General features: G+C 45.8%; 1 protein-coding gene across 1 annotated transcript in view; it reads right to left on the bottom strand.

Moving 5' to 3' along the window:
* Positions 1-3,116: 3,116 nt before the first annotated feature.
* LOC115787954 (semaphorin-6D-like) overlaps positions 3,117-26,921 on the bottom strand; it is a 70,037-nt gene continuing 46,232 nt past the window's right edge. The window contains exons 18-20 of the mRNA XM_030740760.1: positions 10,427-10,677; positions 9,576-9,707; positions 3,117-8,769 (exon numbers count right to left, since the gene is read on the bottom strand). Coding sequence (XP_030596620.1) covers positions 7,456-8,769; positions 9,576-9,707; positions 10,427-10,677 — 1,697 coding nt within the window. The 3' untranslated portion in view covers positions 3,117-7,455. The remainder of the gene's footprint in view (positions 8,770-9,575; positions 9,708-10,426; positions 10,678-26,921) is intronic.

The raw sequence follows: 26,921 nt of genomic DNA on the forward strand, positions 1-26,921 counted from the left end.
TTGAGTGTTTCACCGGTTCATTGAAACCGACAGCGGCACCGGCACGCGAACTGGCACCTCAGTGGTGGAAACCTAATAAGAGTGTTGTAGGAGTCCTCCAAGCGGATTAAAATTTCTCCAACTTGGTAACCCTGCAGATCCCCCTCAGGCATACTTTTGGGCATTATTGGACTTTTGGGAGATCACGAAGATAACACCCCAAATTAATTTTCACAAGGACCTCTGTATCTTCATTAAACTCCTTCAAAACCTTTATCCCACAAGACCTGCTCAAGAACTGCACTTGTAGAGCATCCAGAGAACTTCTGAAGCCCACCTCTAGAGAGGTACCATGAGTCCTTTTGGGAAACGTAGTCCCCAAATATTGAAACACATTCAGGGTACGAATTGGACAGGGTAGGTTAATTTGACACCTGTTAAAAGAACTACCAGTCCACTGAGATTCATTCAAAAAAGACTGAAACACTCATAAAATGAGTTTTTGAGGAGGCCCATGAGTTCTCCAGAGACTAAAGAACCTAATGTAATACTTGGGCAATTCTTGAAACTCTTGGAAGGACTTTTGAACCACAATGAAGACTGTGATGCATTTAAGACTTATTTTTTTGCTGTGGACCCTGTAATCCAGATATATATTGGAACCCTGGAAAGAACTTGGCACATCTCAACCATCAAGACGTCTTTTGGCTCGTAACACATTAATTATATATGACTGTCACAGCTCTATTTCCTGTTCATCACCCATAACTTCAGAATAGGAGTCCACACAAAGAAGAATCTACTCCTTGTAATATTCCACAGTAGTCTTTATTTACACCATCATCCACACTGTTAATTAATAGCAGTAAGGTAAACATAATAGTGTTTGACATTATTACATTGTCATTCCGGTGTGGCCCATCGGGTGGCGCTGTGATTCCATCTCAAGTCACATCACAGCGTCTCTGTTCCCCCTCAGCACCTCAGAGGACGAGAACCGAGAACCACAAAATGAATAAACAAATTTATTTTCAAGGTTACAAGTGCATCCTCATACAAAACCCTTTATAAAATGAGCCATAGTCTTTATGTTCTGCAGCGCCCCCTAGCAGCACCCAGTGAAAACATTCCTCAAGGACCTTTGAAGATTCTGTCGTATCACAGGCGACCATCAGCATCTATGATAATAATGAAATTTCTCCACCTTCTGACAGATTCTGAGGTGGAAAGTCCTGTTCGTGCTCTTCGTTGTAGCTTCTGGGAAGCGAGGCTGTCTGAAGGTTCGATCTGTTCAGTGCTGAAGTGACGTTACTGCAGAGATACCTAATTAACTATTTAAAGGACCATTCTGGTACTTTTGCCCTTTTTGAGCCAATTAACTGAGTCCAAACCAATTTGTGGGACTTGGTCATTGATAGTTTTTGGTTTTACTGAACTTCTGCATGCTTAAAAAGCCTGAGCTGCATGTGAAGCTCTCAACTTTAAAGTGTTTTTAGACACAAGCTGAAAAAGTACAAGAACACTGTCTTAAAAAAAAAAAAAAAAAAGAAAAAGGGGCAAAACTGTGAATTTACAAAAAGCTGGATTTGACACGTGTTTTTTAATTCTTCCACTGATTGGACAAATGTTAAGAGACTGGTGAAAATATCTGTTACACTTTCCACGGTGACAGATTCAGATGCCTTTGTTCAAACCACAGCATCAAAGATGTTCAGTTTATAGTGAGTAAAATGGAGCAAATCAGCACACTGGAGATACTGGGAGCAGGAAACATCTGGCATTTTAAATGAAGTGATTATCAAACCTGAAGTTTTCAGTCATTTTCTCGCTCAGCGCAGAGCCACATTTCTGTTCTTAGCTAGTTTATCAAAAATCAATTTGCAGACATCAAACACAAATCTATGATTTTATTTTTTTAAACAAATGCTGAAAACTGCATGGTGATGTGTTCAGGAAACTCTGACATCAGAGCTTCTAGATTCAGCTGCCAGACTGAATCCTTTTCACCAACATTTTCCCGACATCTATATTTACTGTCTTCCTGATCTAAATATCGCCAGCTGACTGAGACCTCTCAGATATCAGACGTGCTCGAAAGCACCACAGGGACAGTGTGGTCACTGCCTGGACTGCAAAATCACAGGAATCTAAGTTTTATGTCATTTTTTTACATCTTTGCCCAAAGAAGAAAGAGGCTTTGTTTGTAATTGTCGTCCAGCAGAAGTGTTAAATTTCAGCACTCTGTATTTAAAAATGGGTTAATATTTTCAAATCTGCAGCAAAGTGCACAAAAAGAGGATTTTAAGCTTCTCGTTACATTTGGCTGGTTTTAAAATGGTGTTTCTGAAGACTCTGGAATCCCCTGCTGGGAGCTGAGGATGGGATTTGCCATTAGACTCTGACTCCTGCAGGCCACCTCCTTCCAGTGACCAGATCCACTGTAATCTCTGACAACTACTGTATTTCAAACAGTTGGAGTCAGGCGAGAGATTCAGGCCGAGATGAAAGATGCTGATGTAACCACCTCAAACACTGGCTGTGACATGAATCTGCCTCCACAGTGAGCAGGAATCATCAAACTGCTGCTTTATCCTCTTTTATTTAACCTCAACAAAACGTCTGATGCACTGCGACTCTCTCAGCTGCCGCCTCGCTCTCGGTTACGTGGCACCGGCGGACTCGTAGTTGCATCATTTTGGTGCAGAGCTGCTCGGCCCGTCTGTAGCTGACAGGGATGCTTCACTAACACTCCGCTGCAGCATCACCGCAGATTCCTTACTGCTTAATCTGCTCCAAGAGAGTGTGTCCAGCCAGCTGAGTCAGATAGAAATAAAACTGCTGGATGTTTAACTAAGAGCCAAACAGAAGCTTAGAAATAAACCAGAAAAAGTTTGACACTCTCCTGCTGTTTATTTAGCTCCTTTTCTCAGAGCACAGATCATTCTTCTGCCTCATATTTCAGAAATATGAATTTCCTGCAGGTTTTTCCACGATTTAGCCCAAAATGAGAAATCGGTATCTCTTTTTTTTTTTTTTTTTTTTTTTTTTTAAAGCCTGTCATGTCTGGTAGATCTTGCAAGCAGAACTGTGATCTGAATGCGTTGTTGTGCCAAACATATTTGCTATTTCAAGATGAGCTCTATAGGTTCTCAATAGGCTCTTCTTGTTGATGTTTTAACCCTTTATTTTATTTATCTGAGTTATTTTTCCACATACTATGTAACAGCCAGAGCTGACAAGAAATCGGTATCTCTTTAACATCAGAGCTTCAAAGCTGCAAAGACACCCTCGTTAAGTTAACTGGTGATTCCAAATTGGCTGTAGGTGTGAATGTGTGTCTGTCTCTCTGTGTTAGACCTGCAACCGGTCCAGGTGTGCCCCACCACTCACCCTAAAAATGCTGTGATGGGCTCTGGCCCCCACAATGCCAGTGCTACAGTCACACCAGTTCAATGCAAACCATGTGCAATGAACTTGCACTCTCATTGAAACAGATGCTTCAAATCTGTGAGCGCTCACAGTCAGCTGGCGTTTACAAGATGACTTTGGTGCATCAATACGGCGGCAAAATGTGATAAGAGGGAGTCAGTCTGCAAGTGAACAGAGTCAACCTATATGTAATCTGTGGCGCTGAGTGACTGCAACGTGTTTATAAATCAGACAGCGGATTTTTGCAAACCTTCCACAGTCAGAGGGATTGCAGTCAGTCTGAGTTGGACTGTGATCATTTGGAGACAGGTTGCCTCCCACCAGCCAACCTGTGCAAGTGCCTTGCAACCAAAAGCGGTCACATAGAGGTTGAGGGTGCTGCTGTTCAGCATGAGGTAAAGTCAAGTTATTTCAACACAGGCTCTAGAGATGTCCAAAAAAAAATTATATTTAGAATTTCTAGACCGACACTTCCAAAACTGGAATGAGCACGATACGATAACTTAGAAATAAGCATCATGCAAAACCAGATGCTCAAATGAAATTATTCAAAACTTCAGATGCAACACGCGGCAAAGGAGCAGAACACTTGTACTGGTGTCTGTTTTGCACTTATAGATCTAAAACCATTAATGTGGTTTTATGCACTGAAACTGCAAATGTAGAAATGATGAATCATCACAAAGCTTCTTTCTTTTTTGTGTCGTTTTATGGCAGTCGGCTCATTGGTTGATTTGTGCCGTGTTCACTCAGCTTAGTTATTAAATCTTAAATTTCAAACAGCTGCTGCTGCCTTTAGTAAATATACCTTCTTTGCTAAGCTCAGCTGCTGCAGACTCTTTTTGTGACAGGTGTTTATTGCAAAAACCTGAATCCATCTGAAGTCGTGTCTTTGGAACAGTGAAACTGTCACTTGTGCAGCTAACAGACCTGAACGTGCAGACGCAGCAGCGCGGCCGGGACGGTTCACAAAGAGTCGACATCAGGATCAGTGTTTTTCAAACCTGCGCGTGCTGAGGCAACACGGAGAGGCAGCTGCTTGGATTCACCTCATTTCCTCACAGCTCGTTTATTTGCAGGGACCGTGTCCCAGTCCATCAACTTTTATTGCTGTTGCCGGCAGCATCACTCATCCGTGTTGCTTCAAAATGTTGCCTGGACTGCTGCAGATGATTGTTTAGTCTTAAACCGTTTGCAGGCTGAGAGCACAAACTGAACAGAAAGTGTTCTCAACCGCTAATAAACACTGAGGTAAAAATAAAACAGGAAACAGCAGATTCACTTCACAGCCGGATATTTTTGGAGCAAGTGTGAAGAAACCCTCCCACAGACGGCACACTGCAGAGTGTGGAAAAGTGAATGAAGCAAAGTTGCTCAAAAAGCCACACGTTCACCCAAATTACCACCAAAATAATCTGCCTGCGTGTTCTCACTGAATACTGGGACCTTATTAGACTGAACTTCAAGTTAAAAACAAGCCTGAGGACATCTGTTGGTCCTGTTAATGCAGGGTCAGGTGTACGGAGGCTGCAATGCAACATCAGGTGAGCCAGACCGAAACATTTCAACTGCTGGATTAATGCTAATAAAATCTGCTGCAGACAACAGGTCAGTTTCCACCTCAGAACACTTGAGCTCTTTTAGGGCAACGCCCCCTAACAGAAACACGTCCTAATCCAGTTCAGCCTGACTCAGGTCCACTGCATTAAATAAAACTTCCACTTAAAGTCTGCGCTGATGCAGGATTACGAACTACTTTTCTGTTTCGTGATTATTTCAGGACTACAGACAAAATGAAATGGCTTCTGTTGAGATTCTGTGCATGTGTCTGCAAAGTGCTTCTAAAGAAAAGCATGTCGGAACATTCTGGAAAAGCTGTAATGAAACCTAATCTGGAGCATTTTCCAGTAAGTGATGGACACGATCTGAATCCATGTGATAGCGATAAAATCGCTGTCCTCTGAACAAAGGCGAGGGCCCTACATTTCCACTTTACCCTGTAATTGAGACCCCTCAGCAGCTGTAACTTTGACCCCGAGTTACAGTAGACGGAAGGAGAGTGTTTGGGAATGAATTAGAATTTGGACAAAATATCTACTCCGGGACACGAAGTGACGCTGAAAAAAACTGATGGAGTTTAAGAAAAAGGTCAAACTTGGAATAGCTAACCGGTAAGAATCTCCTCTCAGACGCCACCAAGATAACACGACACCTCATCTGTGTCGATGATCAGTTTTTGGTTTGACACCAGTTCGTAATACCTGATGCTGTTTTGGTACACTCACACCTCTGGTCAGAACGCCTCAGTTTCCCATCCGGGATTTTGGAAAAAGCTAAATGGTGGAGCTGCCCTCCGTCAGCCCCGAGTTCCTGCAGTTTTTATGATCATCACCATCATCATCATTATTTTGATTTTACCTTTTTTTTTCTCAGGTTTGACAAACACCTGGAGAATTAATCACGCCTGGGTTACTCACGGCTGTAGCTCATGTGCTGAAGTTGTTGTGAAAGCAGGAGAGTTTGGAGTGTGTGCTAATGGATGCTTCAGTCTTATTAAACACATTTTACTGTTTTACTGAAAGGTTTAATGGGCCGTCCAAAGCGCTAGTCTGAACACATCATTTCCTGTATGCAGGGAGTCATGAACCTGGCATTAGCATTAGCTTAGAGCAGAGCCTCACGGAGCTTCGTGCAAGGCACGGACACTTCAGAAACTCTGATTATTGCATTTTCTTGTCTTTCTGTCATGTCAGAAAACAAAGTATAAGTTGGTGAAATTATGGAAATGAGCGACCCTTCCCTCACCTCTGGTCTGTCCTCACTGTGGCCCGGCGGGCCTCGACACCCACTCTGGACGCCGCGGCCCAGGAGATGAATAAGAACACGAGTGTGGTTGTATTTTGGGTGAAATGCCATTTTAAGACCAGACTTCATTCTTTCAAAAGTGTGACGCTCAGCTGGTGAAGAGAAAACACGTCTAATAGTTTCCCCTCAAATTACTGAAGGAAAGGCCTGAAACGACCTGCTGACGTTCAGCTGTTAAACATTCTTTAGATCCTGCGGATGTCCTGGGGTTCAGGGGGAAACGGGCTAATAAGTCATTTGAGGACAGTTTTTCATTCAAGAGGATCAATTAAGTGGTACAAATCATTAAAGTGAAGCATGAGTTAGTAATTTAAGGGAATCTATCAGAACTCCCTCCTCGATCTCCTGCTGGGCTCCACTGATGCTTTTTGTCGTTCCAGATACCAATATGGTATAAAAAGGGTCATTGATGGAGCTGGCGTGCACTCTCGGGCCGATCGCTGACACCCTGGAGCTCACTGAGTTTCTCTTCTGCCTCAGAGTGCTGCTGATGTGTCGGTCTGCACAAATTGCAGCCACGAAAACAAAAATCTGCAGTTTTTCCCCCACAGGGAAGGGGAGTGAACCTTCCTGTCAATTTCAATTTTCCAGCCCACATTCACACACAGACAGACAGAGAGGAATTATCCACTGGGTTTTTCTTAAAATATGATTTTTGTTTGATTTCTCCGGCGGCCATCGTGGGACTCGGAGTGATGCGGCGGTCCCAGGATCAGGTCATGTCAGGTCTGCAGCGGGCCAGCTTCCTGCTTTTTAAATCATTGCAAATGAAATCTGGGCCCAGTGCCAAGGTGCAATAACCAGGGACGTCAGATCAAAGCACTCCTAAGAAAACTGCATTAATCTGGAATTTTCAGGCCACCTCGAGCCTCAGGGACGCTCCCTGCTTTTGGAATGTTTTCTGGTTCGTGCTGGTTTTGAGCCCCGGCCTCAGATGGGATGAGTCAGTGATGCTGTTTGAGTGGCGACTCACCGAGGCAAAAGACGGTGAAATAACCACAGCTGAGGGGTTGTTGCGAGGAGTGATGGGGACAAAAAGCTCCCGGGTCTCTTTTGTGTCTTTCTGGCCCATCAGCGCTCTCATCTCGTCCTTTCTCGCAAACCCAGCAGGCGTTTGCGGAGCACTTTACTCAGTGAGGACTGTAGCAGTCATGTTGGCGGGGCGCCCAGCCTCCTGCAGTCTCAGTAGTTGTACTTTCCCGCCTCTGCTACCTCTGACGTGGCTGTGTTTGGCAGGAAAAGCGGTTTCGGTGGGATTTGGGGTTTGAGTGACGCCGTTCTCCGGACGATCGCCGCCCGCTGAATGTGTGGCCCTTCGCTGTAGCTGTGCTGCCGTGTCAGGCAGGCGCTGGCGACCGACGGCTGCTTGCTCTCACCGTTGGTGCTCCTGGCCCCGCCGGCGCCTGCGGGGCTGTTGTTGTTGTTGTTGTTGTTGCTGCTGCTGCTATTGTTGGTGTTCATTCTGGCGAGGAACTGCGCGTGCTGCGGCCCCCGCTGGTTGAAGCTGTGGTGGCGGGGCACTGCGCCACTCCCGCTGCCCATCTTGATGAGGGAGTGACGCTGAGAGTGGTGGCGCGTCACGGAGACGCCGCTGCCTCCTCCGGGTCTTTCTGGAATCACCTGCTGCTGGAGCGGAGTTGAAGAGGAGGAGGAGGAGGAGGATGGGATGGACGTGGAGGAGGTTGGGTTGTTGGAGGACGAGGATGATGACGATGAGGAGGTGGCAGAGGAGGAGGTGGAGTTTTGAGGAGGTGGTTCGATGCGTTTGGGGAGGCCATCGCTCGGCAGTGCAGAGGTGCTGTAATACGACGTGGCTGCGGTCTCGGGGATCTGCTGCTGGTGAGGCCCGCTGGTATTATTGTTGTGGTGGTTGCTGTGGTGATGGCCGTGGTTGTAGTGGTGCGTGCGGGTCTGTCCGTGGTGACTGTGATGATGGTGGTGGTGATTGTGATGATGCCCTCCGGAGGAGCTGGACGGCCCGGGGAACAGGGAGGACGAGGAGGTGGAGGTGAGGACTTTGATGCCGCCGGTTCCCGACGCGCTGACCTCATGGATGTGTTTGAGCAGCTCGTCCAGCGCAGACACATCCACCACTGTCTGCGGGAGGGACTGCTGGGAGTGGTGGTGATGCGGGATGACTCCTGCTCCTCCCGCTGCTGCTGCTCGCTCATCATTGGAGATCTTCCTCTCCTCAGGGAGGTGCAGTGAAGTCGAAGAGGCGCCAGCTCCGTGAGCTGCCCCGTTGCTTAAACTGTTACTGTGGTGATGAGAGAAGGGAAACACTTGTTGAGTCAAGGAGTTTCCAACAACGGCCATGAATCCCAGACTGGATCCGGAGCAGCTGGGCCCTGATTTGGGTTTGTCTATGGCGTTGTTGCAGTTCTGGTTCTTCTCATACTGATGGTGCCGCAGGGCCTTCATGTTCTTGATGGGGAGCTCTGGAGTGGAGTCTGGCGTGGGCAGGCCGGAGAGCTCGCCATCCCCCTGTGACAGAGACTAAACAGAGGTTAGACCCATGGCTGTCAGACCTCCTCAGTTTGAACATCTTAGAGCAGCTCGTCGAACCGTTTATCAAGTTTAAAAACGCTACACGAGGTTCAGAAAAGCCACAGAGAACTTTCATCCAAATTTAGAACAACTGCAGAGTATTTGCAAAAGAAAACAGAAACAGGTTCCTGTCATTTTTGTGAAGTTTTGATTGTCTATCATTTGGATACGTCTCCAGGGAGTCTCTTGTCGTGCCGACTCCATCGCTTGGGCTGCAGCTGGACGCTCTGCAGCCTCAGTGAACCTGTCGTGGCAGCACATGAAGGTTGGAGTGACGCTCCAGCTGCAGCCCAAGACGGTGAAGGTGGGGTTCATCCACAGGAAGACACGCTCAATGAGAAGGCTAGATCAGCCTGCAGCAAGCTGGCTGCAGGGAATTAAATTTCAAAATAAAATACATATAACATCTTGAACATAGTGTTACCTTGCTTACCTACAGGACTAATGAGCTCATTATTAGCAGCTATATTGTTTAGGGCTAATTAACTAATATTAGCATGCTAGCACACTAATCAGAGCAGGTGATGTTAGCTCGTCTGTGTTAAGCTTAAATCACCACTGTGTCTAAAGCTGTGATCGATGCTGAGATTTTGAGCTTTGAGGAGTTCTATGACATAAATACTGACTGTAAACAGTCGAATGGATGATTACAGCGGGAGCCTAAAGCTAGGCTAACCACACCTTGATCTCTCACAGAGAAAAATGATGATAAGCTGTAAACCAGAGTCCCCGCTGAACAGGATTCGCTCTCCTACCTGAGAGAGGCTGAGCTCGGGGTCTCCCAGCGGCAGGCCCTGGTGTGCGGGGCTGTGGAGGTGATGCTCGGCCCGGCCGTTGGGGATGAAGGAGCTGTACATCTTTGGGGTGGACACGTCCAGTTTGTCCTCCTAGAGCAGAGAAGTTGGAGAAGAATACGAGCTCTGAATGACTGTCTTTATCTTTTCCTGCTTGGAGGATATAGAAGAAAAGCAGGGTTTGCCATTTTCAATCTTAAAAGCACAAAATGACCTTTACAGTGAAGAAAAAAACCCTGATTGGGCATAGGAGGGTGATTTTCAATTATTCCACAGAGCATAATGAGGAACTTATATAAATATACATTTGAGCAGACAGGTCAGAGGTCGGCAGCAGCTCAGAGATTCAGTTTCTTGCTCAAGGACATTTGGAAAAAGGATGGAGTTCATAATGAAACAGTCGATAGTAATGAGTGAATAAAGACTGAAGTAAAGCTTATTATATCTAACCCCAGGGGGAAGAGGAGGAGGGGGAGGAGAGGAGAGGATGAATATTAATGGTGCTGCTCAAAATTCAGCCAGTGACGTCGTTGCCTCTCAGCTCGTTCCTGGAAAACAAAAAGCTGCTGCAAACGTATTTCAAATGTGCGATAAAGGCATCGGCTTATGAGGTGCAGTTCAGATTTCATCAGAAACTGAGGCAATAACGGTCAGGACGTTTGAGTCAGGGAAGCAGGTAAGCTCTAATTAAAAGGCAGAAAAATGAAAGGCGTTTCTGAATTATTCCGTTTTCCTGCACTCCTCCCTTTTTTTTGCTAAATGAGGGTTTCTGGGTGCAGCTGTTCAAAGATTTGTCATCCTTTCCCACTCACCTTCGGCTGTCCGTCCAGCAGCCCGTTGAGCTTGGCGAGGGATCGTAGCGATAGGGCGTGAGGCAGTGACGCCTCCGGGTCCTTTCCCAGCCTCCTGGCCCGGTGAGCGGCGCTGCGGCTGCAATAGCACGACACCAGGAACCCCGACAAGATGGCGCCCAGAAAGAAGGCCACCAGCACGCAGGCGATCAGAAGGGTGTAGTGGACGTTAGCTCCGGCACGCTGCTCCATCTCCGGAGGGCGACGGACGCCTGGAAGATGCAGCGAGAGAGGAGAAGAAGTCAGAATGTTTCCACCTGTTTAAAACACACCTGTGTGCGACACCTGGACGGCATGTGTTCAGTCCATGAGGGGTATTCAAGGTCTCTAATATAAAATGCATCTTTCTGATAACTGCACAACTAAAGCAGGGTGTGTGTGCACCATCTGAGCCGAGTGTACAGAGTGTGTGTGCACAGTAAGTTAAATCAAATGCAGAAGTTGCAGTAAGTTCCTCGCCAGCAGGCAGCGGCTGCTTTGGCTCGACGAGCAAACAGTTTGCTGAAGGGGAGTTGATAAGAGAGCGAGGGGGGAGGAGCAGGAGGAGGAAAAACAGATGGAGGAGAGGTGACGGCAAGGTGAAGGGGGAAGACAAAGAAAGGACCAGAGACAGAGATGAGGATTGGACTTAATGAGAAGGAGGTGGTTCACAGGTGAGAAAACAGGATGATGGAGGAGGAGGAGAGGAAGACCAGGCAAGGATGTCAAGAAGGTGAGATCTGAGGGTGGGAAGGGAGAAGAAAGGGAGAGGAAGAGATGATTGGATCTGAGAGAGAGAGAGAGGATGGCAAAAGGATGGAAGGATGAGGACGGAGAGAGGAGATGAAAGATGAAGAATTTATTGTTCGGCAGCATTCGCCTCATCAGGTCCACACAACATCAAAGCCTCGGAGTTACAATGACTCATCAGTCTGTTCAACACGCGCGCACACACACACACACACATACACACACACACGCAGAGCTCGAAAGGACGATCGATGCTGCAGCGATCGATACTTTGATGCGCTGATCGGGCGGCGTCCAGTGAAAGGAGGAGCTCCACCATCACGTGCAGCTTTTTGTGCGTTTCCTCTGTGTGTGTCCTTTTTGCACATTTATTCACACCTGCTTCTGTGTGTAAATTTCATTTTTTTTATAATATGCACATTTCTGATTATCTTGTCTTGCTGGAGATTTATTAATACGCGATGAATTTTCCACGTTTTTACTGATCAGATCCGTCTGCACTGAATGTTTCAAGCTTTAAGTTTTTGGTTTTTACATATTTGTATTGGGCCTGGGATCTGCCCTTACTTGCGTTTTATAATCTTGATGTTCACTTCTTTACAGATTATACTCTATAAATATAATATGTTTTATAATGTTACACTGAACCATGGACACCCACTGAACATGATTATGTTATCCATTTTCTTCTGCCTTTCAGGCACCAACATCTCAAAGCTCCTTACTGCATCTTTAAAGGTGCAGTCTACTTAAAAATACTTAATACACATCTGTAGTATAATGAACCTAAACAGGTGGTTTTAAAGTCCCCTTTAAATACAGTCACTTTGAATTGGAGCAACATCTGGTGGCAGTCAGAGGAAGTGCAGCTGAAAATGCTCAGTCATGCATAATCTGATTCTTCCTGTTTTATTTGTATCGTCTGCGTCGTGTGACGATCTTTGTTCAGCGGCGGCCCGCTTTGGTGCTGAGTCACCGCTGACATTTCTGTGATTAACCACTTCCACAGATGAAAGTTGTGACTTTCAGGTGGCTGCTGTTTGTCTCCGCCTGCGTTTTGCCCTGATTGAGCAGCATTTTTCATTACCGCTGTCCTGCTTCACATTCAGAGCGGCACTCGCTCACCTGGCAGCCGCTCAGACCAGAGACTGACTGACTGACAGGTTGATTTACCTCACTGACACTCTCAGTGCACATTACACATTTTACTGCTCACTCTGAACAGATTCAGCTGCTGACAGGTGGAAGGAAAGGTCTCCAACACTCAGAGATTATTTTACAAGGTTCCACTTCAACCTTTATTTGTTCTGCTGAAGTGAACAAAACTGTCCTTCACACATGTTGATGGATTGTTTCAATAAAACAAAAGTTAGAGGACAAATGCAAAGGTTAATTTAAAGCTCGGAGAGGCTTTTTATAGGCCGGATCGGGGTCAGAATGTGAAGCTTTCATTTTAAGGACATATTAGGAACGTTTATGGAAAAACCCTCCAGAGTTTTGTATACTAAACCTTCATTTTGGTTTTCTGAGCCATTCAGAGCTGGACTTGCTGGTGTGTTTGGGACCTTTGTCCTGCTGCATAACCTGAGTGAGCTTCATGTACTGATGGATGGACGTTCTCCTTCAGGACCTTCTGATAGCAGAATTCATGCTTCATCAGTTAAAGCAGGCCGTCCTGAAGCAGCCCCGGATCATCACACTACCACCACCACCATGGCTGACTCTTGGTGTGATGTTCTTTTAATGAAATGCTCTGTTAGTTTTATACAGATGTAACGGGACTCAAAGCTTCCAGAAAGTTCAGCTTCTGTCTCGTCAGTCCACAGAATCATTTCCCTGAAGTCTTGGGGATCATTCAGATGTTTGTTGGCAGATGTGAGACGAGTCTTTGTGTTCGTGTTGGTCAGCAGTGGTTTTCTCCTTGGAGCTCTGCCATGGAGGACATTTTTGCTCAGTCTCTTTCTGATTCTTGAATCATGAACTCTGACCTGAACTGAGACTCATTTGGCCTGCAGTTCTTTAGATGAGTCGTCGATGCTCTTGGAGTAATTTTGGTAGGCCGGCCGCTCCTGGGAAGGTTCCCCACCGTTCCAAGTTTTCTCCATGTGTGGATAACGGCTCTCACTGTGGTCCTCTGGAGTCCCAAAGCCTTAGAAATGGTTCTGTAAAATTCGATGTATCGGTCGGGCTCTGGTTGCTTACAGCTCGTTCTGTCTTTGTGCCTGTTATTATGATGCTGCTGCTGCTAAACACAGAAGTCCTGCTTAATTTCTCTGGGCTTTGTCCAATATAGATGTTATGATATTTAGATGTTTCGCTGGCCTGTGGTCTGTTGTGTTGACTACAAAAAAATAGACAGATTGGTCTCTCTCTACATCCAGCAGACAGCAGTAAAAACTCGAGTATTTGTTCTTTCCATTAGTGTGAAAAAACATCATGGAACTAAAATGGTAAATGCATGTTTTTGGTTCTTGTACTCATTAACAGGAGGTGAGTGTTTTCACTGACGTACTTAACATGTCTGAATATCACTGCAGGTGACTCTGCAGCTCTGAGTTTTCTTGCTCGATGCATCATATTTAGGCGGCGTGCTGCTTTAAGGCGCCACTCGCTCCCTGTTATTATTTCACAGCTCAGATCCACTTACTCAGAAGGAGCTGCTTGTCCCTGAAAACTTGATCAAAGGGCCAAAAATACCCCCAGAAACAAAAAGCTAATTTCATGCCCTGCACTGCTGGTCGTTGGGGGGGTTTTATTCCCTGCTCCCCACTGGTGTGGGACTCGAACTGGCAACCATCTCTAACCTCAAAGCCAGCATCGCCCCGAGGCCTCCGAGGCTTCACTTTGATACAAGACGCCACAGAACAAATTTGTCTTTTATGCAAAATACTGTTGAAGCAGAGCGAGCAGTCATTACACGTCCAGTCAGGATTAACACACACACACACACACACACACACACCCACACACACACACACACACACACTCCACTGTGTCTAACAGCCACGATTTCATGTTCGTTATTTGCACTCTTTCATCTCCGTCCTTCACTCTGACAGATATAAATAGGATGATGGAGACACACAGAGAAAAATATTATGCTAATTACAGCCCGACATGGAAATGTTTCATTCTCTGCCCTCTCTCTTTGTTTCTGTCTCTCTGCTCTGTCACTTTCAAAGTTTCTCCCTCTCTGCTGTCAGCCTGAATTTGAAAAAAAAAAAAAACTTTCTGGCATCGCGGGTGAAATCTTCTGGGTGAAATCTTCTCGCTTCTTCTGTCACTGTTTGCTGTTTTCTTTCAGTCTAAAACTTCAGCCTTTCCTTCGGCGCTTTCTCAACCTTCTTTTATCTGTCTGTCTCACATTTACTTTACACCTCCCTCCATCTCTCCATCTCACTCCTCATCATTTTCCTCCTCTGCTCTCTCCTTTGTCTTTTTTTTGCAGCTCAGATCAATACACAAGTTCTTCCTGTCCCAGAAAATCAAACGAAATCAATCAAACAAATGAGCCATTATAACCAGATTCAGCAAGAAGCCATTAGACGAATGATTAAAAAATGCTTCAGTAAGGCAGAAAGATTAACTGCAGTGCACATTTCAACAACACGGCAAAATAAAGGCATCACAACAATGCATAGAGAGACAAAAATAGTTTTTAAAGCGTATATACAAAAGCTGAATCACTCATTTTATGAACTGTAATGAATGTTAAAGCTGCAGTCAGAAAGATGTCAGATTCGACATCCACGTCGGGAGGCTGCAGGAGTGGTCACGGGTCTGTCAGCCGTGATGTGCTCCAGCTTTAACCCCGTGGTTTGGTTTAGGCACTAAACCTGCTGGGTGAGGGTTAGGAAAAGGCCATGGTTTGGGATAACACACCCCATTTCACAATCATAACGCTACTCATTGAAAAATGATGAGGCAGGAGTGACAGACCCATCTCACCGATGTCATACGTGCATCAGGACGAACCTGGAGTTCGTGGTATCACCTGAACTGAAGGCAGATTGATGTTTTTAGGTTCTTGATGATGTTTCACTCTCATCTGAGAGGCTTCTTCAGTCCTAACAGCTGATTTTGGGGGGGGGGTGTTGCAGGTCTTTCGCCTGTAATGGGGCGAAAATGACCCACCCTGTCATCACATGAGTCATCAAGGTCACATGGGCCAAAGTGTGAGTGGAGGCATCTCAAGACTGCATTACAGGTGGCTGATGGCTGGTGTTGTAGGCCACCGCCTCTGCTCAGCGATGGTCACTCACAGTGGACATGGACGGCCTCCTCTACTCCTCTGAGATCATCTGTCTTCTCACTCCTTTCTCCTCTAGCTGCAGGTGTGCTGCTGAGCCTGGTCCTGTCATGTTTTGTCATGAGTCTGTGGTTGTGCATAATTCATTCCAACATCTCACTCTGCACCACTGCACATAAAAATATAAATCTATGTGTTGTTATTGTCTGTATTGTGTTACTATTGTCTGTATTTTCTGTTGCCTATTCTGTTATGTGCATTGAGAGCAGAACTAACAGGAGCCCAGTTCCTTGTAAGTGTACACACACTTGGCCAATAATGCAATCAGCTTCCCAGTTCAATGCACTGATTTCTCAGAGTCACAAAGAGCTTTCTATCCTATTTTTACTCCAGTGTGACTGAGCCGCTGTGTAAGAACAGCAATATGTGACACACACTGTCAGGTAGAGCAGACCCAGGACCAAAACGCTGCCAGACTTGAGAGCTCAGTCTGTAATTACGGTAAAAGCTGGTGTATCTCCCAATGATGAGGCTATTATAGCGCTATGAGAGCTACAATAGCCTCACTTTCAAAAAATAATTTGGTGATTAGGTCAGCCGACGTCCTGCCTTGAATACAGAGCCCTGCTACAGGACGACGGCCAATACAGGTGGATCACTTCTGTTTCCTTTCAGACAACAAATGTTAAACATATACCAGTTTTTCAGAGAGAAGCAACTGCCCGTTTCTCTGAAACTCCACAGCGAAGGTGAAGCTAAGTGAACACGACTACAGAGACACAATAAATGTGACATACAGCAGGCTGGAGCTGACTGGAATTAGTCTGCAAACAATGTCAAACACCCTCAGAGCCGCAGATTCACGAGAGGACACATAATGCCAGCTACTTTTAATTTCCCCAGAGGTGACAACAAATCATTTTTCCAGTACTTCCTGTGGTGTGACAAAGACAGCAGTCTAAATTAGAACAACCACAAAAACTCCCTTCCAGATAAATGTCATTTTAGACCTCTGAGAAAATAACAAATGCTTTTGTTACTGTGCCGACTCTCTGACCACTGACTCAGTATAACTGCTTCAGTTCAGATGTCTCACACATCTGTCACTTTTCTACTAATCACTCTACAATGACTGGAAATCCCACAGTGAGAGTCAGAAACCCGACAGGCATGTGTGTGTGTGAAGCCTTTAAAAGTGAACTGTGGCTTTAAGGCCGAGGCGGACGATCCAAACACTGAAGTCGAGCTCCAGAAAGTTCTCCCCTATTAGCATGCTCTCTCTCTGCTGCTCTCTCGCCCACCCGCTCTCCATTGGTATTCACATGAAGCGAGACACCAGTGACAGAGTCTGTACGAGAGGAGAGAGCAGCGAGGAGGGCAGGAGACGAGGAGAGGCAGGGAGATGAAGGAGAGAGAGAGCGAGCTTTGACAGACATGGATTAAGAGAGAGAGAGGGAGCGCGTGCAGAGCCAGCGAGGAAAAAGGACAGACCTTGTCAAGTTTGACTTTTTTGCTTTGCCACTGAAAATGCTGGTAACACACACAATACTTCTCACTTTAAAGGTCAGACAATTCACACCTGACACACACACACACCTGAAACACTGTAGGTGTGTGTGTGGTGAATACGAATGAAGCTGTATTACAGTGCTCTGTTTTTAGATTTTCATTTAGAGGGCTGTCATGTCCTGCTCGGACCTCCACGGTTCCAGAGTCTGGACCGAACAGCAGCAGCTCGGCCCTGTGGGAGGAGGTGCTCCTGCTCTGCAAACAAAGTGTGCTTTTTTCCATCTTTGGACTTTTAATTAACCAGGAAATGAAACTCTTGAGATCAACAATCTTTGTTAAACAGAGTAATGGGCCAATAAAGGCAGCGCATTAAACTTGCATCTATTTCAGTCGTAGGAGAAACCAAAGCTCCCTACACAAGCACGGGGGCTACATGCAAACTCCCCACAGAAGAGCCTGGATTTGAACCGTGGACCACTGAACTATGAAGCTGTCTCCAGTTAATAAGGCTGATGAACAACAACACAAGGACCCCAGTTTCCTCACCAGGAAAAGGTGCCGCTGCCCTGCTGTGGTTGGTGGGCCACAGAGGTCTTCAACATCATGACCTGGACAGCGAGGCCTTGATGGTCTGATCCCCGGCTGCCACGGCTGGCTTAAGGGACATGAAATATCACCTCTGTGGTGGGAGACAGACCGAGCTGGTGCAGGAGGTTCAGAGATACCGTCTCAGTATGGCTGTGCTTATTCAACACAGAGCACGAGCTCAGGAAACACAGAGAGGGGCTGCAATCTGTTCCTCTGTGAGCTCGCCCTGAGTTTGAGGCCGAGAGTACGGGAAAAGGAAAGCATCGGCACACAGACAGGAGGGCGGACCGAGGCAGCTGAGGTGGGTCAGGACTCTAACTAGGATGCCTCCAGGACACCTGGGTGAGATGTTTCAGGCATGTCCAGCTGTAAGGAGGAAAGATCAAGCTTCTCAGCTGGCTTAGCAACTGTGCAAGGATCTGCTCCAGCCCAGTCAGGCACGCTACAGGACAGCATCGAGGAGCTGCTGCTGAGTCTAACTTACTGCTTTCCAAATAGAGGCTGAGGACGGTCGGCTTAAAGCAAGAAAACACTTTTTTAAAATGTAGTCCAGAAAGTGTTTGGGAGACTGATGGAGATTCATTTGTAAGCTAAAGTTAAAAAAAAAAAAGGTTTTGAGTCCCTGGAATCAATGAAGTGAAAAATGTTAGTGGATAAAGGTCCTCAGAAAGAAGGAGAAGCACTGAGAAGGACAGAGACACTCCAACACGTCTGTCGTTTCTTGGAGGTGCTAAACGCTCTTCAACAACCCACTGCTCCCAGTTACACATACTGGGAGATATCCGTTCCCACCGGAGGAATTTCAGTATCCTCCAGTTACTCCGTCTGCGTGATTAAAGCTATTAGGCCCTGATGTGTTGCTAATGATGATGATTGTAATGGTGATGGGGTGGGAAGTGCCACTAAACGCTCCCTCAGTGGTGTTAATGGACTGTTCAGTCGACCTTTAAAGGCGGTATCCTCTGTGTTGTTTGTATGTTTGCAGATGTGCTTTATCCTCGGATTTCACCGGGAGCTGCCTCGGAGTCACACGCTTTGAGCAGCACAGTATTTTTAGGTGTTTTAAAGTCAGTCAAAGTCTAAAAATATGAACCTTCAGCTTGTAAAATGAAAGTCAGGAGCTATAGACTCGGGGGGAAATGTCTCAGTAACAGTTTTTATAATGTCAGTAAACTTAGTGCAGAAACACTGTGACACCTGGATTATGGATTTATTTTGTGCTGTTGTTCATGTCAATTATTAAACCCTCAAATTTGAACTTTTAGGTGGCAGAACGATGCTCTTTAAGGGAAGACGGAACATCCGTGACTCAGTTTAATACACCAGAAAACCAAAAAGAAATCTAGTTTTTCCTGACACTTCACTGTGGTATACAGTATCTGATGTATTCTGATGTAACTCTGAAAATTAGGCTGCTTTTCATAAGTATTTCATATCTAGCTGGCAGCGGAAAAACTAAATATCATCATGTTGAGAGACGATCACGAGCAGTCGAAGCATTCAGCACTGCAAACCCATACAGGCAATGCATAACACAGAGCTGCACATAAGCACATTAACCTTGTGTCTAAGGGCGTTTTCACGCCTCTAGTTCATTTACTCTGCTCCGACTCAGCTGACGAGTCCTCACACTTGGAGCTTTTATCTCTGGTTTGGTTTCTTTTCACACAGAAAAAGTGAACCAAACTGTGTCACTGCAAACCACACGAGAACGTTCAGTAAATACAGGAGGAAGAAGAAGCTGCTGTGTTCTGGCTTAGTGGATAACGTGGAGACTTTACATTAATTTTATGGCTAGTTGCTAGCTCGTACTGACAGTTTATGTACTCCCAGAATGCAAAGCGTTCCCAGCTAAGGCGTTTAGCTCAAACTTGCAGCAAACATGGTAGTCGGGTTGGATCACGTTCACCCGTTAACGAACTGCTCTGGAGTTCGTCTGGAACCGGACTGAGACCGCCTCCTCCAAAGGGTCTCAGTGTGGCTGAGTTGGGCTGCACCTGAGTGAGAGGACTGCAATCACACCTGCGCAAACGAGTCGCACCAAGGGGGAAGATGAGCCAGAGTTGCATTTGATTGGTCAAAATTTAAATATCCGTTTAAATCATGAGGCCTTGAGCAGCTATGGACATTCTTCCATAGGTAATTCCTGGTGGAATGCTCCTTTAAAGCAGGCTCGAATCAGAAATATCACAGCTCAGTGACAAAAACACCCAGCAGCAGAATGAATCAGCAGTCTACTAACCACTCATCAAAACCCCCCCAAAGAACCAGACTGTGCACTCATTTACAAGATGGAGCTGCAAAATAACAGGCCACACAGACACTGCAACCACTAATTAACCATTGCAACCACACGTCTGTTTTTGCCTAGCTAATTACAGACAGTAAAACCAAGAGCTCCAGAAATCTGAACTGCAACAACCGAGGAACAGACGAGCCCCCGTTCATCACAGCCCTGCCGACAGACCGGAGCAGTGAGGTGTTAACATAGAAAATTATTTATTTACAAACACAGAATTAACTAAAAGAACATGCGTTCATCAGGGAATCAGCTGGAACGTATGGACGGATGAGCAGAAAGAGAAAGGCACGCTGCAGCCGAGCCGGTCAGAGTCCGAGGGACTGACTGCAGGAAGGAGTCCATCCAACAGCATCGGTTCAACAGCTGTCTCCTCAAAGAGCTGCAGACTGTAAGCTTACAGTATCAGATGCCACTGGTGACAGTGGGAAGGAAAAGCTCCCTTTTAGCAGGAAGAAGCCTCCAGCAGAACCAGGCACGCTCGTGCGTGCTGGTTGGTACGTTTCCAGCATGGCTGATGGCACAGACTCTTTACACTTTAACTACCGCCTATAAACACAGACTGATCACAGTCAGAGCTGTTACTGTGTGTCCAGCTTTACTTGTACTCAGGGACAATTTTCAGTTTCTTTACTGGAATTATTTCCATTTGATATTTTATGCCGCTGTTAGTTTTTGCTCCGCTGCATTCGTTCAGCGTTACAGAAAATTAACCAACTAACTAGTCAGTGACAGAAAGCCCCGTCATCAGCTGCTGCTGCAGTAGAGACGCTTCCACAGTAACGTGGTGTTGCATTAAAGTAACGGAGGTGATAATATGATGACAGCAGTGAGCATTAAATATGGTGCTGCCTTTAGTGGCATTTAACAGCATCTTTATTGGGACTTTTAATTCCATTTTCTTTGTTTCATACGCCTGAATGCATGAACATAACTTTCACACACGCCTCTCTGTGTGTGTGAGACGTCCCCTACACGCCTGTCGCACACTTTTACTTTAGGTTTAAAAGCTGCCATTTAGTCATTACATTATCCCGATGCACATAATGGGAGCTGAGGGGAAAAAAAGCATTAAAGCCACTCAGAGGTGGAAATTCACTTAACTTCATAATGGTTTTGTTCTGGCTGTTCAGAGAGAGTGAGCTTTTAAGTGTGTGTAAAAATGTCTCTTTGAGCTTTAGCTTCAAGACAGCAATTTAAGAAATGCAACGGCAGCTCAGGGAAACACTAAGAGGTTTTCATCAGCGTGACAATGAAGTGAACTTTTTAACTACGCCTCTCTCTGCCCGTTTGTCATCAAACCACATCTGAGGCTCAGCGCTGCTGCGCACACGGCTGCTCTCCTTCCAAATCTGACATCAGCTCCAACCAGATTTCAAGAAAACCTTCAACAGGAAATATAAAATCAAAAAATAATGTTCTTTTCAAGCCACTACCTTCATGTGAATATTAACAGTTGGTCCATTTTTCTCCAGCTGGTTACAGCTCGGTCCTCTCGCTCTATCACTGCACATGGATTTGATATTTTCACCTGCTGCTTCTTGTTGCTTGTATTAAACTGTGTTTGGCTTTTTATGGAGGAACAGAGAGGCTGAATACCTGCCACCTTCTGCAGAGACAGAGACCCAGGTTTTTCCTTCCGTTCACATCTTTCCGGACACGTGTCTGAGCTCCAGTTGTGAGTTTTACTCTAACCACTCCAACATTTGTTAAAGTTCAGTTCACCATTTAACCCCAGGACCAATAATAAACTCTCAGACTGGTGCGTCCCTAAAAAGAGCTGCTGTGTCCAAAGTTTCGGCTTTTTTCTGGTCTGCAGGCGTCCTGTTTTCTCCTCTTCAGCTCATTGCAGAGTTGGTTTTTTTAAGCCTTCTTCTCTGTGTTAGTGCACCGCCGCAGATCTGAAGCTGTAGATCATCTTTATGCATGCACACAAGATAAACAAGCTGTGTATCTACTAACAGACAGCTCAGAGGTCAAAGACTCCACTGGAAACATTTTAAAGACCTGAAACAGAGAAAATGATTTTCTGGCTTTGTGCAAACCTCAAAAATACAAAGAGCTCTGAAGGTCACCGATTAGCGTGCTGCATCTCAGTTGTTTGACTGAACTGTAAACACAGGGGTTACAGGAGGAATTACACACCATAACTACTTCTTGTTGAGCAGTACGTCCACCCTGCGATGCCTGAGAACCTCGATGGAAAGACGAGCCTTCAAAAAGCTTCAAAAAGCTGCATCTCGGAGCGCCACCATCTTTTCCTTTGTCCTAGTTTCTCCTCAGTCAAGTGCGCCACAGGTTTTAGTCTTTTCCTGCAGACTTTCTATAAATAATATATACGAATTCATATGTGCAGAAAGCAATCGTCTGCTCTGTGTGTCATGCACACACACACACACACACATCTGACGGTGTGAAACAGCTGTGGCTGTGTGCTTCCTTGTTGTTGATTGATTCCCGCTGAGCTCCATATTGTGTTTTTATCGACCAGGTCAATCAATGTGGGTGTCTCACTGTGTGTGTGTGTGTGTGTGTGTGTGTGTGTGTGTGTGTGTGTGTGTGTGCGTGCGCACGCATATGACTGCATGTGTGTGGTAAAGGCATTGCAAACTGCTGATTGGCCGAGTCAATCAAGACTGATGAGGTAAGGTCAGCAAAGAGACAGCAGAGAAAATGTTCCCCCTCTCCCTCTCACACACACACACACACACACACACACACACACACACACACACACACACACACACACACACACAGGTATGTTAGTGAGAACACAGTCCCGGCTGCTAACTCCGGTCGAGCCGTAAACCCTCTGAAAAGTTTGGAAGAAGAGATGTGCTCGCTGCCGTGATTTCAAAGTTTATCTAAACACAGAGAAAACAGACACGTGCACACAGAGACGCGTTTAACACTTCAAAGGGTCCTTCATTCATTTCAATTAGATTTTTAAACTGACCTTTACCCAACCTTCACTCAGCCGTATCAAAGCTCTGCATCATGCCCAAAAACTCAAAGATTGATGTTACCCGGATCTTTGGCTTTGTCCTCAAACATGCACATCACACACACACACACACGTGTACCCACTCATCCAATCACATGTTCTCAATGAAAGCAGGTCCAACTGTGTGTGGGTTTCAGCTGTTAGCAGCTTAGCTTGTGTTTTAGCTCCATCAGAGCAGGAAAGCACTGCGCTGATTCAGTCGTGCAGTTACTGATTACATGAGCAACTTGATGAGTGGTAGAATCTCTAATCATATGCATGTGGGTGTATATGATTTATCTGAACATGCTGTCTGAAGGTAGGTAGGTTTAAGTTGTGCCAAAATCTCTTCACAACTAGCTAAACTACTGTTTAAACTACTGGTACAAATCATAAATCGCAGTGACTTCTAAACTGCTGGCTCCAATTTAAAGGAAGCATCTTTCTGAAAATGTGCTTACTTGCAAACACTGAATCCAAACCCTGTGCTGGTGGATGGTGTGTCACTGCTGTTTTTCTGTAATTTGTTAATTTGTATACATTTTATCCTCATGATTTCTCTTAAATGAACTGAGCAGAATGTGCTGAGGACACAGGCAAGCCGTGCATGTACTACAGGCAGCCAGCAGTGATGAGAGCAGTGAGCACGTGTTCACTCAGCAGTGCACATTCTGAACCCTCAACATCAACTTTCATGTATTTATATCTTATTAAACTACTGAGTCTATTACACACATACTGAAATGCCAGTGAAAGTTAACAGGTCAGCAGTGTGTGACTCTGACTGTATGCTGTAAATGGACCGGGTCTTATATAGTGCTTTTCTACTCTAGCTGAGCACTCAGAGTGCTCATACAACATGTTTGCATTTACCCATTCACACACATTCATACTCCAACGGTTGCATCGGAGAGCAACTTGGGGTTTCCTTGGCCCAAGGATACTTTGGCATGCAGAATGGAGTAGCCAGGAATTGACCCAGCAACCTTCCAGTTAGTGGATGACCTGCTCTACCACCTGAGCCACAGCCACCCCAGTGTGATCCAGGGTTAACGCAGGTGACTGCTGCTGTGATTTGGTGCTATATAAATAAAAGTGAATTGAATTGGACTGAATCAAACGCCTCCAGCTTTGTGCAGCACCTCATTAACAGCGGACGGCTCAGGGTCTGATGCTAACTGCTTTGAGTTCTTCTTCTACACATGCTACAGCTCAGCAGGTCACACAGATGTCAGATTCAATCGTTTTTGGATCAGAGCATTGATTCTCCTTCAGCTTAATCTGAATTGCATTGTTGTTACCGTGGTTAGCGGGCTACTCGCTCTCTCACTCTTAATTTGCTCTGGAGACACCCAGCAGCATCTTCACTGAGACTAAGCTTTGTTTGTCTGCCTCTCCATGTAGACAGACGTCACTAAACAGAGGTGTTAACACCTCAAAAATACCTTTAAACTCGACATGGCGTGTGCGCAGGCTGCTCATTACACTAACTCTCCCAATCACTTCCTGTTATTTAGAGCTGAGAGCGTCTCAAAGATCAGCGCCGTCACTGGAAGAAGGACGGATGCTCGTTAGCAACAAACGGCTGCCTGAAATCTGTCCAGTGAAGCTGCTTTTAGTCTTCGCCTCATTTTGCTCGGCGCGGGGAGAAAATGAAGACAATTAGCGTCAATACAACAGCTTTTGGCTGCTTCCTAACACCTCTCATCCCCGCCTTTTCAGCATGAGCCACACAACACACTCAGTCCATTTGTAAGAGCTCCAGCTCATTAAAAAACACTTTAACACACTGTGATGGCTCTTTTTCCTGCTCTCTCTCTCTCACACACACACACACACACAGACACACACACACACACTCTCAGAGATGCAAAGTCTCTCGCCAAAGCAATTGGCATACACATGATCACACACACTTGACACTTTTAGGTGATACACACACTCTTTTGTTTTTGTGCGCTGAAGCACATCAGAAAGACTCGTGCACGAGTAATCACACTCTTTGTGTCTTTGTTATACACACACTGTAATTAGGATATCGTCTCTTCTGGAGAGCGGAGAGCTGAGAGCGAGTCTGTTGATTTCTACCACAGAGATAAAGACTGCACTAGTTAACGCCTTCCTGAGCTGCAACAAAACATCGAGAACAAAGTTTGCAGTTAAACTGCAGGTTAGAGATCTGAAAGTATCCCTGTAAAACTCACTTCAGTCGTTTTAAAGACACATGCATGATGGTTGCTGGTTGGCGTCTGTGAGTCTAAGAAGACTCAAGGTTTAAGAGTTTATAGGGATGCAGAGCTCATTTCTTTAATCGCACGTGCTGCACTGTTCAAAAAATGTCACTTCAATGACCTGTTACAGGTTGATTAACTAGTGCAGCAGAGAGCTCTTTGGGGTCTTTACCTTGTTTGGATGCAGTTTGTATGCAGCCTGATACGTGCAGACGTTACTCAGACATCCACCGCCGCTGCAGATTTGCACTACTGCGTGTAAACTCTCACAGGTAAGTTCAATATTACACATCTAAAAGCTTCTGCAGGCCCATCACCCAGCATCAGTGCTGGAGCCCAGAGAAGCTCATTTGTCTCACTGAGAAAAATCCCCACAGCAGGTTCAACATGTGGTGGAAAAAACACAAAGTCTGAGGACGTGCCGCTCATGTCGCCACGTAGTAGTCAGGTGACTGTGAATACATAAAACACAATGAATGCCATAATTCTTGAAGTGCACCAACATGTGAAACCAGACACAAAGGACGGAGGTGCAGGAGAGTTTCCGTTTGTTGGGTCGTGTCTTAAATCATCAGGATAATCCTAAAAACATGGCTCACTCTGGTTCAAGTACATATTTCATCTTGTTTTTGCAAAATAAATGTAACAAATATGTGTTTAATAGCTACAAGAGAACTGGAATAAACCTAATATTGAAGAAGACATGAAGGTGAATAAACCTCCGCCCCCCGCGGCTGGTTTCAGTTTTCATTCCTCGCACGTGCTCCAGTTCAGATCCAGGGGCTCTAAGCTTTGATATGGAGCTGCACTCAACAAGCAGACCTCTTTTTAAAATGGATATGTGGCATTTGGGGAGGCAGCTCTTCAGGGTGGGGGCGGGAGGAGGTGAAAAGGGGAGATTCACCTCCTTTTATTTCTCTTCCTCCAGCAGCAAAGAGGAACTAATGGAGGCGTACCGACTGCCTTTACTGAGCTGCAGCCCCCCTTTTCACTTAGATACACACTTTTGAATTCAGCTCATGCTTCTACTCTCTCTCTCTCTCACACACACACACACACACACACACACACACACACACACACACACACACACACATGATGCCCTGGAGCTGACATTTCTGTCCTGTCATCAACTCTGGATCTCAAGGTCTCAGGCAAGCAGACAGGAAATGCAGCTTTACTGTGTGTGTGTCTGTGTGTGTGTGTGTGTGTCCACGTGTGCACACACAGCAGCAAGCAGGAGATGGTGTATATTGTGTAAAAGTCTGTGTGTGCTCAGTATAACAACAACCTCCCACGCTCCTCCGAGCTACAGCAGTGAAGCAGGCTCTCTGTGTGTGTGTGTGTGTGTGTGTGTGTGTATGTGTGAGATCACTAACAGGGTTGCTATGGTGATATGAATGTGACCCCTGAACAGATTGCACTCTGCAGGTTTGATGGTTCAATAACTGCAGCAGCTTGAGCTCGGTGCTGCTCCTGCGAGGTGCCGATCACCTGCTAACGGCCGGATGTCACATGATCAGGTCCTCAGGTGCCGGTAAACGGTCAGACACGGGCCAGTCTGAGATGTAAGGTGACTCTGTGAGGCGAACGTGGTGAAACCTGGGGTCTCTGGATCTCTCAGAGAGAGCTCGGATAAAGACTGGCTGCTAAAAAAGTTCGGCCTACAGAGGAGCTCTCCTCTCCTCCCGTCTACTCGCTTCAGTTTAGCTTAAAACAACAACACACTCATTACCAGCGTCAAGGGTTCACATATAAAGTGAAGAAACCAGTGGGCGTCGTCACAGCAGCTGTTTGGTGCTAAATGCTAACACACTGCTGTTTTCACCTGTCTGTGTAAGCATGCTAAGGCTCACACACACAGCGAG

The sequence above is a fragment of the Archocentrus centrarchus genome, chromosome 11 (genome assembly GCF_007364275.1).
Source record: "Archocentrus centrarchus isolate MPI-CPG fArcCen1 chromosome 11, fArcCen1, whole genome shotgun sequence".
Classification (NCBI taxonomy): Eukaryota; Metazoa; Chordata; class Actinopteri; order Cichliformes; family Cichlidae; genus Archocentrus; species Archocentrus centrarchus.